Genomic DNA, 14,586 nt, shown 5'->3' with positions numbered 1-14,586 from the left:
ACTATGATTTGTATACAAGAGAGAAAAGTTTTATCTATAACAAAATTTTCAAAAGAAAATCTAAACATATAAATGTAAATATTTTTTTTTTTGGGATATAAACCACTAAACTAGGACTAAATTAGAGGAAGAAAAGTAATTTATTAGCTATTAGCAGACTTTTAAATGGAATTTCGGTTTATAATAAATTAGTAGTTGACTTATTGGACTGGAGGATATCGTAGACAATTGAAAAAAAAAAATTAGAGGAAGAGAAAGATATATGTATATAGCAGCAGTATTGATGAGATCACCTGTAAATTGTAGTTGAGGGAAGGATAAAATTATTCCAAATAGGAACAATATAGCATTCATCATGGCACTGTTAACTCTTCTTGAAAGAAGTAAATCCATATATATCTCTAGTTATTAGTTAAGTGAAAGATCAAACCATTTGCCTTTGCTCCTTATATATACACACAAATCTTCATCTTCGACCTAGCTACGTGTAAAATTCTCTCTTACATTTGGTAGAAGTCTATTTGTTCTGTTTATATTTAAATGGAGAATATTTTAATAATTACAAACACAACAAGGCATTCATATTTAATTGAAAAACAACCAAACAAATGTCATACGTATAGAAACTTCTTACATTTATATAATATATCCACAGAAACTAATCCTTTGTACTTTTACTACACCAAAAATTCCAAAGTCCGCAAGAGAATTCAGTATCTAACTCTAATAAAAAAAATTATGGAAATACAGAAGATTACTATTTTTTACCATTATTTTTTATCGTTAATCCAATTTTTTTATTTTAATAATTTAACAATATATGTTAGTTTATATTTTTAAATATTAATAATTAACTATATATTGACAAAAAATAATAAATTTTATTGACTTTATTCTAATATTTTTATTTGAATATATATTTTATATGGGCGAATAATTTTTTATATACACCTAATATAATTGTATCGAATGTATATTTTAATTAATATATTTGCAACAATTTACTATATTTCTTTATATTATTTTGAAGAAAATAAATAAACCAAAATCTTGAGTTGTGGAAGTTGAGTTAAACCATCTTTGAAATTTATCTGTTATTAATTTCTTAAGTGCTCTACTAGTTTAAGAAGGGTATTTGTTAGTAGAGTAAAATTTCAAAAATAACAACAACAAAGCCGGGTCGATTACATGAATCAAACGATGTTATTGAGTTCTGTCATATATATTATGTATACAGAGAGACTGTTTACATGTAAATCTCGTTCGACCACCTCATAGATAGTTTTCCTAGGTCTTCCTGCCTTTTACCCATTGTCCATCTTCCATTTCATCCACCCTCTTGATTGGGTGTTCGGTCTTCTTCTCACATATTCAAACCACCTGAGACGCAATTCTACCAACTTTTTCACAATTGGTGCTACTTCAACTTTCTCTCTTATATCTTCGTTCCTTATTTTATCCAATCGCGTATGACCACTCATCCATCTCAATATCTTCGTCTCTACCACACTTATCTTATGTTCGTGCTCCCTTTTGACCACCCAACACTTCGTACGATAAAGCATAGCCGGTCTTATAGCAGTGCGATAGAATTTACTTTTAAGTTTTAAAGGTACTTTTTTGTTACATATAAAACTAGGTGTACTTCGCCATTTCGACCAACCTGCTTGGATCCAATACATTTAATTATTAAAATTTTAAAATATATAACTTTTTTGTTGGAAAACTTTTTTTTTTATAATATTCTTAACAAATGTCTTTTAGAGTATTCTTTAATAAAATTCTAAAAAAAATTCTACTAATTAACCTCGTGAAATCTTTTTATGTTTTATTTTTTAAAAAATAATAGCACTGAATGCTTTGAAAAATAAGAATTGATCTTGAATCTTAAAATAAAAATTCCTTAAAGTAGTTGTCAACAAAACCCAAAAAAAGTTTGTTTTTCATTCTCTAAAATTTCATTGCTACTTACAATGTGTTTTCATTTTATTCATCCATGAGAAATCAAGTGTGATTAGTCATGGTGTTGGTCTTTCTTTTGAATTTTGATTCCTCAATCCTAATTAAGTGACTCTGTTTTTGCGCAGCCGTCCTAATCTTCAATGTGAAAATTATATTTGTTATTACTGTTAGATACATTTTTTTTCAACGGATTAAGTTAGAAAGTTCTTTGTTTGAATTCTAATTACAAACAAATATACGATGGATTACTAATACAAGATACTGACCTGTTAATGTCCAGAAAAGATATAGGTTCATTTCAATTTTTTCTTATCATTTTATTCAATTTGAAATTGAATTATACAATTTTTTTTCGCGTTTTTACGGTTTGAATGATTTTTTTTAAATTATGGTTGTTTCCTTTATCATTACATTTTCACAAGATTAAATTAAATAAAATATTCAGTCAAATTCTTAGAGCAATTTTTTGGAAAAAAAAGAAAAATGATAATAAGTTAGTAGGAATATATTTAACTATTTATTATTAATTATTCATTTATTAATAACAAATTTTTAAATAGAGTTTAAATTCACGACAAATTAGATCTTAATCTATCGGGCTGAAAAATACCGCAGAAGCGAAACAAAATATTTATTATCACTTGAAAAAAGTATCAAGTAGTGGGCAATACATTCAGCTAAAGACGAGTGTCAGTGCTAAGTGCTAACACCCTTAATACAGAGATAGATGATTATAACAAGAAAAATAGTTATTACATGAATCATTTTTCTTGTACTTAATTAAAATTTATTCCTTAATAAGACAAAATGCAAAACAATAATAATATCACTAATCGCTAATGACCATATTACAATAGAGAACACATTTTCAATTGAAACTGAGTTGGTACTTAGGTGACCGATCTGGATTAAACACACCAAAATGTTTCTCACTTTCATCACCCGTCTTCAAATCTTCATCAAACATAGCAAACAGATAAGTCTCAATGGGCCCATTGGGCCTCTTAACAGTGCCACCCTTAACATGACTAATCAAATTTTTATAATAAGTTCCAGCATTCTCAACCGTTGCTCCAACGTTCCCTCCGGCAGAAGGCCAGCCACTTTCCGACACAACAACATTAACATTGTTGGCGCCTTCTTTCTCAAGAGCGGCATAAAGAGCATCCAATATGGCATCAAACAAATTAGTGTACCCAGCATCATTCTTGTCTTGTTTAGTAAACAAAGAATAGTCTAAGCCAATACTTGGGTTATCTTTATAGGCAAAATAAGGGTACACATTTGCAAGAAGTGGTGATCCGTTACTCACTAGGAACTTTATAATAGGCCTTATGTAATTAATCGCGGCGTCACTGAAAACGCCGCTATCTGGTGGATAAGCAGGACTAGCTACTAAATCTGTTTTAATTGCCGTTGAGACTTTAATTTGTAAATTAGCCGAATTAATTGCGTTTTGAATATTCTGCATTGCTTGTAAAACATAATTGGAATAACCATCGTTGGGTTCCACTTCGTTACCAACGGCAATGTACTTAAATTTGACATCTGGCGAATAGGCTTTGATATTGGTGTTGACCCAATTAGCGGCGGTTGTGGCGTCGGTAAGGGATTGGAGTTTGTCTTTTGGAACATCGAGTATGAGTTCTATGTTTGAACCTTTGAGGGCTTGGAGTGTTGCTTGGTCTGGATCATATATGCGCATTCTTGTGATTCCATTTGATTTGTATAAGTCTATCACTTGTTGCTGAGATGGTAAGTTGTCCCCATTTCTTCCATAACACACTCCTACCACAGCACCTGTATGCATATACATATAAGAGTGTAAAAATTAATTCTGACATAAAATTCACGTGTAATTATTTTTATATAAAGTTAATATTTAAAAATTATAAGATAATTTAATAAATTTAATTAAATTATCGTTTAATGATTTTTAATTATCAATTTTACATAAAAATATGTATTAAGTTTTAATAAAGACCATTATAAATGTGTTAACAAAGAAGAAAAAGAGATAATTTTTTATTGAAAATTAAAGTTTTATACTTTTCAATAAACTTTTAAAATATTAAATGTATAAAAAGTATCAAAAATAAATAACTTTAGTGTCCTTAATTAACAAGTGTCTTGTTAAGTGTTGGTTTCTCACCCACCATAGTTTAATTAAAAAATATTCAAAGGAAAGTCTAATAAGCATATTACACTACTCTAGCTTGCGTTAAATAATTAAAGTAAAAGAGATAAACCGTACTATGTACCTGTAAGTTCTACTTGAGTGAATGATAATATTCCAAGAAGCAGCAATATGGCAATCATGGCGTTGTTAGTATAAAGCAAATCTTAGTTTTAATACTCTGGATTCATACCCTTAGCTCCTTAGTTAGACCCCATATATATACACACAAATTAAAATGATACATAATGTTGAGGAGACAGGAATACCCTACAATGACAAAGAAGGTTTTGGCCCCGTCAAATACTCCAAAGTCCAAACCCCATTTAGATTTTATGTTTGACGAAAAATTCCACACCATTCTCCCTCCTAGCTACGTGTAACGTGTACAATAATGCCACACATTTTGTACTAGTCTAATTCTATCAAATAACGTAACCCCAAAGAAAAGTTAGGCGTATATTTTTGCTCTAATGCATGCTATATATGTACCCATTATTTCTCTCTAATTAGATTTAAGTGTTATTTGTAAAATTGTGTACGTATAAAGAACGCAATCCACCACTACTTTTCAAAATATTATAAATGTTAGTAAATAGAGAGAAATTGTATTTGTATAACTCGTTAGTACATTATCAAATGCATAATTCTTCAGTATATATATAAAAAAGTATTTTATGTTTCCAGATTTTTTTATATCATATTTAATACCAAAAATTAAAAGTGCATATATTATACAAAATGTACACAAAGTAATCTAAAAAATATTTAAAAATATCAATCTTATTATTTTTTTTAGTTGTCCACGGTATCTCCCAACCCGATAGGTCAAGTACTAATCCGTCGCGGATCTGAGCTCCATTTAAGGGTCTGCTGCTGGCCAATAAATCGCTGCATGCACAAGGCATGATTCGAACCCCCGACACTTATTTAAGCGGATAAGACCACTCGACCAACCCAAATTGGTTATTATCAATCTTATCTTAATACACTGAAAATTTGATATGCTTTGCACCTTAATTAGACCACCAATTCTTCCTCCAAGCCCAAGCTACACGAACAATTCCACACATTTATTATAAGTCTAGTAGTTCTATCAATTTAAAATAACTTAACCCAAAAGACAAGTTAGTTTTTTTTCCCTCTCTTTTTCGGGAGACAACAAATTCTAAGTTGGTTAGGCTGCATCTTGTACTTATACTAGGTATCCATATACTGTCAAATACATTATCTTGTACTTATACTATGCATCCGTACATTGTCAAATACTGTTCTGTTCTAATTTAAAAGAGGGATAAAAACGATAATAATGAGCAACGTAAACTAGTATTATAAAATCTTGAGAAATACAAAATTAAAAGAAAAGTAAGTAAAAATAATCAACAGTGTGTGTAGTGATTAAGAACCTGTCTTAGGGATGCAGACCGAAACCCAACATATTGGATTATTTTATTTTTAAAAACTGAATATAGAAAAACCACTTTAGATTATGGCCTTTTTCTCTTTAGCCTAATTTGGATAAATTCAAATGACTTAACCAACTTGCTGGTTATAGAGGCCCAAATGATTTGCTGAATATCGCATATCAGAAAAAAAAAAAATACACTGAACAACAACTAAAAAATAATAAATAATAGTTTTGCGAATTAAAAAAATAACTATTTACCTAGAGTAAATAGTTAAATTGGTTTCTGAAAAATTACGCAATTTTTAATTTGGTCTCCGAAATATTTTTTTAGTTAAATTCATTCCCAAAAGATTTTAGTTTAGTCACGTTAGTCCTTCTGTCACTTTTTACGTTAATAAAAAGTGATGTGGCACATGAAATTATCTGTCAGTACATCTCTCTACATCCTCATTAGCAGCCAACACAATATTTTTATAAAATTTGGTCAAATTAGTCCCTAAATGACAAACCCTAATCCCAAAATGTTGCATATATATTCCCTTCCTATACAGTGTAGTTGCAGCGATTCAAATGGCAAAATTTGAGGTTGCCGATGGCTCGTGAAGATGGAAGTCACAGTGGTGGAACTAGTCAACTTTTAGCTATTGAAAAATGTTTAAGCAACTAGAACGAAACCCTAAGCCCTAAACAATTGTCAATTTCAGCCAAGAAACACCAACAAGAAACAGAATTTAACAATGGCACAATCCTAAAAAAAAGTTCAGTAACAGAAAAAATAAATAAATAAAACTTTTCTTCCACAAAATTGAATTCCACAAAGAAAATACGATCCCCAAAACCAAACAATAAAACAAACACTAAACATAAATAATGATAAGGAAAATTGATAACTAGTGCTCCTTTAATATTCAGAAAACTAGAACTCTTGATCAATTTTCATGAATCAACAAAAGAGTAAAATCCTAACCCCACAATTGATTTCCAATTCCAACAAAAAACACTAACAAGAAATAAATTTTCTCAACGGCACAACCCTAAAAACAAGTTTAGTAACCAGAACAAAATAAAACCTTAAACAACGACAAAAATGACCGTCAGTCACATCTTCAATCATTGCAAAGTCACTCCTCAACGGCGAACTCACAAACACGCTGCGCCGAATACTTAAATCGGCGACGATGATGAAGGCTTCTTCGTCTTCTGCTCAGCGACGTCAAAAGAAAAGTGAGAGGGAGAGTCTTGTGAGAGAAATAGGGACGCCGTACCGGATGTTTCAATCAGCGACAAGGATGAAGACTTCTTCATCTCCATAGCGACGTGGAAAAGAGAGGAAAGGGAGACTCTTCGTCTTGTGTGTTATTGTTCCTTGTGAGTGAATGGAAGTGAGAGATCAAAACGATGTAGTTTAAATCACTGTCCCTCACTTTTAAAAATGACGGCATTTTGATGTTGATCTGTCTCTTAATGAGCCACGTCACTTTCCGTTAATGTCGTTAACGTAGAGAGTGATGGAATGACTAACGTGACTAAACTAAAAATTTTTGGGGATGAATTTGACTAAAAAAATTTTTCGAATACTAAATTAAATATCGCGTGATCTTTGAGAGATTAATTTGACTATTTACTCCCTAAAGATATTATGTGAACTGCGAGGATGAGGATGAAAATGAAAATTTTATTCCAACATATTTAACTAACATAATATAAAATATTTTAAACTTAGTTAAGATGTCAGTGTATTCACTTTGTCAAATCATGTTTTTTTTTATTATTTTATACATAACACACTAAATATATTCAAATGTAATTTAATAATTTAAAAATACATAACTATATTTTTCAATAGTAAAATTTTTTTATAGAACAATGTTACCTCACTAATAAAATTTATTATTTATGGATAATATTTGACTAAGATTCTAATAGTATAAAAATAAAATATTGTTAACTAATATTAATAAAAAATAAGAATGTATAGGATCAGGTTCAATCTAAAGATCCGAGTTTAGGCCTGAATTTCTTTGGTGAATTTTAGTTTAGTTTCAAAGTGACTTAAGTTAGACCTAAGAAAAAAAATATCATCAGAAAAAATATTCAAGCAAGTTTAGGTTAGAGTTTGAGTCATTTGACCTAGTCCAATGAAAGAGTGCCTAAACAAAAAATAACATACACACTATATTTAATCTACTCAAGTCTTAATTAGAACATGTCAATAAATTATAAGAGTAAAGTATCAATTCGATCTTTGTCCATTTCCAAAAATGATAAGACGACTTTTAATCAAAAATTTGTTTCATTATGGTCCCTGATTCTATACTCTGTCTGCTAACCCGGTCATTCTGTTAGTTTCACGGCGAAAACTCGATTAAAATTGCTGACGTGTCAGGTTAAAAAATGGACAGGAACTTAATTGTCTCGAAATTTAAATTGGTTAGGGGTTTATTTGTCCTTATTATTCTTTAAACAATATTTTTAATTATATTTTTATTCATTATATTAATATTTTTTTTAATAAAGAAGTACAAACTAATTAATAAATTATTCAAATTTAAAAATATCATTTATTATGAAACCAAATAAATAATTTTTAAATATAATTTTTAAATATATAAATAATAAACATTAAAATTCAGTTAATATATTAATAATAATAATAATCCTATGATATACTATTAGTATTATAACTAATGAACACATTATTTGATATATAGTAAATTTTTTTTGACTAATAACAAATTTAATTTTTTTATCATTAATATAATAAATAAAAAATAATTAAAAAATATTGTTTAAAGAATAATACGAACAAATAAACCCCTAACCAATTTAAATTTAGAGACAACTAGGTCCCTGTCCATTTTTTAACCTGACACATCAGCAATTTCCGTCGAGTTTTCGCCGTGAAACTGACAGAAGGACCGGGTTAGCAGATAAAGTACAGGATTCGGGACCTAATGGAACGTGTTTTTAGTTAAGGGTCGTCTTGTCATTTTGGAAAATGAACAGGACCAAATTAATACTTTACTCTAAATTATAACTCAAAAAGCATAATTTTTTTATATTTATTTAAAAATTTACAAATTCAAATCTTACTCCTAACTAGAAAAAAAAAAATCTCAATTAGGACATACCTCGCACTTTGCGGCCTTTGCTGTGTAGTTGTTTCTTAAGCTTACACTGTTCCTGAAACTTGCATATGTTTCATATCTGTCCTCCTTTTTTCTTTTCAAGTTCTACTAGATCTATTATAGTGAGTTGTTTTTCAAATTCGTGTCTGTTCCAGATGTAATTCCCTCTTTTTCTTTTATAATACGTTGTGGTGAAATATTGTTTAATTTTTGTTGCGACTAATGATATTGTTTATATCTATTGTTTGATATATATTGTAGATGATGTTTAAATCTATATATAAATATGTTGATTTTGTTGCTGATAAATGATGATTTGGTGAAAAAATAGTCTGAAATATAAAAGTTTTGTCGGATCTAAGATTGGATATGAGATTAAAAAGTATATTATAATTTAAAGATGAGTTTGAGTCTAATCAAATTCTAAACACTCTTAATAAAAAGTATTAACCCTAATATTTCTCTATTTTATATTATTAATTATTTTACTACCTATACCAAATTTACTGCCTATGCCAAAACATTATTAAGAAATTTGATAAATTATATATACAATGACATTAAAATTTAAATACTAAATGCATTTGATTGATGCTAACTTTTACTAAAAATACATTAACCCCATTATTTAACAATAATAAAGCAAAATAGATCTAGAGAGAGTTAAAAGTATACTAAGTTTTTGACAATATTTACTTTTAAGATTTGAGAATTCGAAATCTAAAAAGTGTGAACAAATCATAAAATATTCTCTTGGCAAAGTCTTATACTTTCCCTTGTACCCTTTATTTATCCAAAAAACAATAATAATAAAATAACAATTGGATAAATAATTTTTGGTAATTAGATTAAGACATTTTTGAGACACATCTTCTTCTTTGTGGGTTTGCATTTGGTGTTTTCTTTTTCAAAATTTTCAATCATTGGCGAAAACCCAAACAAGCAACGATTATTAGACACACACCCCAGAATCAATCTCCACCGTCCATCAACAATTTCTCATGACTCCTCCTCCGATCCCAACGTAACATGTCTTCTCCGGCGCCGCCGTTATATCCCGCCCTCTCCGCCGCCGCACCTCCACCGTACCACGATCTCACCTCTCGTATTCGCGCCGATTATCTCTTCTCCCCTTTCGATTCTTCGAATTTAACGGTTAAACGCGATGGAAGCTTTCAATAGCGACAAGAACAACGCCGCCGCTAGTAGCAGCGATGGTTTCTCGATTCCGAACGCGCCTCCGTCGGCGTTCACGTTCACGACCTCTTCAGCTTCGGGCCTTTCGAGACCGCGATTGGTGAAGCTTCGTAAGCACAACAATGCCCCTGCTTTCACTCCATTTCGCGACTCTACGGCTCCGGTTACGGCGGCGCCGGCACCGTTTTCCTCCCCTAGATATGGCTCATTTTCCTTTGGAGGTAACAGCAACAAGAGCGGCGATTTTGGCGCGGGTGTCGATAAAGGGATCAGTGATCAATTGAGGAGTCTTAGTATTGGGAATGCGGCGAAGAAAGTTGAGGGCTTCGAGAAGGTTGGTTGTTCTTCGCTTTTTGTCGATGATGATTTTGTTTTGAAAGAGATGAGCAAGTTGAATATTGATACGAACAGAAGTTTTGTTGAGTCGGAGCTGCAAAATGAGCTGAAGGAGAAATTGAGCACTGGAGAGGCGCATAAGAGTGGTGATTCTGTTGCTGAGAATTCGGCTAATGCGGTTATTAACCAGATGAAGAATCTGAATATGATAGAAGAATCTCAAGTTGATGGAATGAAATTTGGGAAAGGAACAGGGACAGAAGCGATTCTATTGAGGGAGATGGAGCATTTGAAACTTGTGAATGAGAGCAAGGACTCTCATGAATCGCATTCTCACAATCCTTTTCAAAAACCAGTGGAAGAAACTAGAGTGTCTTCATCAGCACCATCTCCTATATTTGGTGGCTTGAATTTTCAGCCTCAGCCTGTTGGAGGTGCCTTTGAAGCTACCAAGAGAGATGAATTTGAGTTTGTCTTCACGGGGAAACAAGATGCTTCAGGGTTGTCTTCGGTTGAGTTTAAAGCGCCTGCGACGATGCCAAAGACTAATCTTTTTGGAGGTGTTGATGAGAAATTGAAGTCTAATGCAAAGAAGGGAAAAGGTGGGAACATCAAAGTGAATAAAAGTAGAGCGAAATTGAATCAGTATGCCTCCCCAACCCAGCCATGGAGTGGTCAAGGTTTTGTTCTGAAGGACAATGTTCCCCAAGAGAACTCTCAGGGTTCTCCAAATGCTTATTCACCAATGGATGTGTCTCCATATCAGGAAAAACTGGTTGAAAACCAATGCTTAAGTGAAAATTCTGTGGCATCCAACAGCGAGTCATTTAGTATTGATAGCAACTCTATGGTTAATGATTCAGAACAAACAACATTGGTTGATCCTATAGATGAAGATCTAATTGCAGCTACTGAGTGCTTGAATATTTATGGGAGAGAGGTTCCATGCAGGGAAACAAAGGAAGGGAACTCTGAGCATCCTATGCATGAAACTAATAGTGTTGAACACAAACGGAATGACTCTATTTCAGAGTTTGAAACTGAAAGCTTTAAGTCTGCTATCGATGAACTGAGCGTAAGTGTTGCATCTTGTACATCAGCAGAAACTGAAGCCGACGATAGTAATATAATGTTGCATCAAAGTCCCGTTTCCAGTCCAAGAAATATAAGTGGATCCGGCTTCACATTTGCTGCTGCTCCATCAGCTGAAGTTCAATCATTGAGCCCAAAACGGCATTACAAAAAGAAATCTTGGCTAAATTTCGGCCATGATACTTACAACTACACTTCAAACATAAAGGTCCCTTATTCATCATCATCCGTGGCATTTTCTCCCCTTTCTACAACTTCATCTCTTTTCACATCAGGCCCTGGTCCAAATGCCAAAGTATCTTTGCCTCAACCCAAAACAAGGGATTCTGAGTTGAATAAGGAGCAGGGGCTGAAGGAGACTTCTTCTGTTTCTGCTGCAGCCATTGCTTCTCAGGAAGCCTGTGAAAAGTGGCGGCTCAGGTGAGTATATATTTTGACAGTTTGTGCTATTTATTATATTTGCAGGCGCAGTCAGTTACTTGATATGTACTTATCTTTGGATACTGCATTACAATTTCTTCCTTTTTAGGTTGTTTGTGTCTGTGTAACAAATTAGATAACTTCAAATTACTTTACAACTATTATCTCATTCTGCTTTATACCAGAGGAAACCAAGCCTATAAAAATGGAGACCTGGGTATGGCTGAGAACTTTTACAAAGAAGGAATTAGTTGTATTCCTAAAGAAGCAGCACCTCGGGGCTGTCTTAGGGCTTTGGTGCTATGTTATAGCAACCTTGCTGCCACGCATATGTCTCTTGGTAGGATGAGGGATGCACTAGAAGATTGTATGACGGCTGCCAACATAGATCCAAATTTCCTCAAGGTGCAACTTAGAGCTGCAAAGTAAGTTTCATTTCAGCTTCTGATGTTATAGTGCTTAGTGATTTAAGTTGTACATATTTTAGTTTTGTAGGACAACAGAAGGCTTAGGATATAATTGATCACAGTTATGGTTTTGTAGGGTGGAAAATAGTTGTATAAAGGTTGTTGGGTATAGCTGAAGGTAGTGGTGTTGTGCAGGCACTCTAAGATTGATGACTACTCGAGTGCTGTGACACTACTAATTTTATTTTTTATTCATCTTGTAAGGAAAGAACAGATCTAGATAGACAAAGAAGCATGATGCCTTATGCCTTATGTGTTATGTATAATATGGAAATATGCAAGTGTATAGTTTTAAATATTGATAGCTCCCACAATATCTTAAGCACCTTCCTAGGTCCTACAATTATTTATCTAAATACAGTTTACATGTTAAATAATAGGTATATACTTTCCTAGGTCCTACAATGTTTTACCTAAATACAGTTTACATGTTAAATAATATGTATAGTTTTAAATATGAGACAGATGATTGTATCCGTTAAGTCTTTTTATTATTTTTCTTGTTTAAGTTGTTACCTTGCCCTCGGGGAAGTTGAAGATGCATCACAATACTTCAAAAAGTGCTTGCAATCTGGAATTGATGTTTGCGTAGATAGAAAAATTGCTGTGGAAGCCTCCGAAGGCTTACAAAAGGCACAGGTTTGGTTATTTTATAATTATTGTGAATTTAATGTTGTGGAGGCTTCAATTATTAGCGTTACGTTTTTGTTAAAGGTTATTTATTAGCTACAGATTCCACATACAATGGTTTAATGTTGAAACCTCTTAAATCCAACTTGTTCGACACTTTAGATTATATTACCCATCAAGTGGTACAGTTTCACAACAGTCTGAAGTTCATTTTTTTCAATTTGTCGGTAAATTAATTTTTGACATTAGTGCTGCCAAGGTTTTTCCGTTATAAATTTTGAACTGGACAGGGTCTGAAGGTACCTCCCTTTCTTCCGTAACTGATTTAGCGTTTCTGTCTTTAACATATGGCAGAAAGTGTCAGATTTGATCAATCATTCTGCTGAGCTTTTACAAAGAAGAACATCCTCCGACGCAGAGGGTGCACTGGAGCACATTAATGATGCACTGATGATAAGTTCACACTCTGAAAAATTGCTTGAAATGAAAGCAGAGGCTCTTTCAATGGTTGGTTCCTCTCGCTCTTAGTATGCTGGAAACTTGTTGAAGCTAAGATAATGTTAAAAGTCGGCATAAAGCTACATGTAGTAATATAATGTTTTATACCAACTGTGGCTAATCTGGCTAATCTGGATTACTTTTGCTTCAAATATCAGCTGTGTAGATATGAGGAGGTGATTCAGCTGTGTGACGAGACCCTTGTTTCTGCCGAGAAGAATTCTTATCCATTTGATGGCAGTACCCAAGTCGCATATATGGATAATGAAGAACGCTCAACAAGATTGTACTTCAGATTATGGCGGTGCTCAATGGTGGTTAAAGCCTACTTTTACCTAGGAAAGCTTGAAGAAGGTCTTTCTTTCCTGGAGAAACAAGAGGAAAAGTTATCTGCCATAAACAAGTAATTTTACTAACCTATGACTATTTAACCTCTTGTGGACCCTTCAAGAGAGAACCCAAAAAAGGCAAAAAGGGATTGAATATAGGGAATTAATAATGCCATTTCCATTTTTGATAATGCCACTCCACACATGATCTTTTTACATTGTATGTATGCATGCGTTTGTAGAAAAAAGGAGTAGTATCATCAAAATACGAGTGGCAATATCCATTCCCTTGAATATGTAATAGCAGCTTTTCTTGTTTGTTTGTTTTTATTTTTATTTGTGGTTTTTAATCTTAACTTTGGTATTGTCCCTGAAGGAGTGGAGGCAAGGTTTTGGAACCACTCATACCACTAGTTGTAACTATACAAGAACTTTTGCGTCACAAGGTTAGCTTATATTGTCTTTCATGCCAAATTGTTGTTGATTATTTACTTTATCATTCTATTTTATAGTAAATGGTGCCGGGAAACTTTCTGCCATTTTTCAATATAACATTACCATTTTAGGTTTTGTTGTAATGCAAGTTAAATAGGTAAAATAGTAGTTTTACTTGACCGACCAATTTTTTTTAATTTAAAATTTTTTCAGCTTCAGTTTTATTCATTCTGTCCTTTCTCTGCAACAAGGAATTATTTATTTTATTCATTTATTTTAAATTTTGATGTGAATTTATTTAAATGCAGGTAGCAGGGAATGAAGCATTTCAGGCCGGAAAGCACACAGAAGCTGTTGAGCATTATACATCTGCTTTATCTTGCAATGTGGAGTCTCGTCCATTTGCAGCTGTCTGTTACTGTAACCGTGCTGCTGCATATAAAGCATTAGGTCAAATAACTGATGCTATTGCAGATTGCAGTCTAGCTATAGCACTCGATGGAAATTA

At 32.5% G+C, this 14,586-nt stretch overlaps 3 protein-coding genes across 5 annotated transcripts in view; 1 reads left to right on the top strand and 2 right to left on the bottom strand.

Annotated features, from left to right (window-relative positions):
• Positions 1-504, bottom strand: part of LOC107629565 (glucan endo-1,3-beta-glucosidase-like) — a 1,809-nt gene extending 1,305 nt beyond the window's left edge. For both annotated transcript variants that reach the window (XM_016332381.1, XM_021118125.1), the window contains exon 1: positions 294-504. In XM_016332381.1, coding sequence (XP_016187867.1) covers positions 294-393 — 100 coding nt within the window. In that variant the 5' untranslated portion in view covers positions 394-504. The remainder of the gene's footprint in view (positions 1-293) is intronic.
• LOC107629569 (glucan endo-1,3-beta-glucosidase-like) lies at positions 2,570-4,391 on the bottom strand. Its single transcript, XM_016332384.2, has 2 exons — positions 4,224-4,391; positions 2,570-3,762 (listed from the first exon to the last, which is right to left on the bottom strand). Exons 1-2 carry the CDS (start codon positions 4,279-4,281, stop codon positions 2,831-2,833), a joined length of 990 nt encoding a protein of 329 aa, XP_016187870.1. The 5' UTR covers positions 4,282-4,391; the 3' UTR covers positions 2,570-2,830.
• Positions 9,540-14,586, top strand: part of LOC107629562 — a 7,306-nt gene continuing 2,259 nt past the window's right edge. The window contains exons 1-7 of one of the 2 annotated variants that reach the window (XR_001617986.2): positions 9,540-11,719; positions 11,905-12,144; positions 12,696-12,825; positions 13,171-13,323; positions 13,473-13,717; positions 14,020-14,089; positions 14,387-14,585. Coding sequence is in view for 1 of the 2 variants with exons in the window: in XM_016332378.2 (XP_016187864.1) it covers positions 9,840-11,719; positions 11,905-12,144; positions 12,696-12,825; positions 13,171-13,323; positions 13,473-13,717; positions 14,020-14,089; positions 14,387-14,586 (2,918 nt within the window). In the remaining variant the exon portion in view is untranslated. Of the gene's footprint in view, positions 11,720-11,904; positions 12,145-12,695; positions 12,826-13,170; positions 13,324-13,472; positions 13,718-14,019; positions 14,090-14,386 lie in introns of both variants that reach the window. The other variant, XM_016332378.2, reaches the window with a different exon arrangement.

Source organism: Arachis ipaensis, chromosome B03, assembly GCF_000816755.2.
Source record: "Arachis ipaensis cultivar K30076 chromosome B03, Araip1.1, whole genome shotgun sequence".
NCBI lineage: Eukaryota > Viridiplantae > Streptophyta > Magnoliopsida > Fabales > Fabaceae > Arachis > Arachis ipaensis.
Note: the sequence above shows the minus strand (reverse complement) of the source record. Positions and strands in the feature narration are given on the sequence as shown.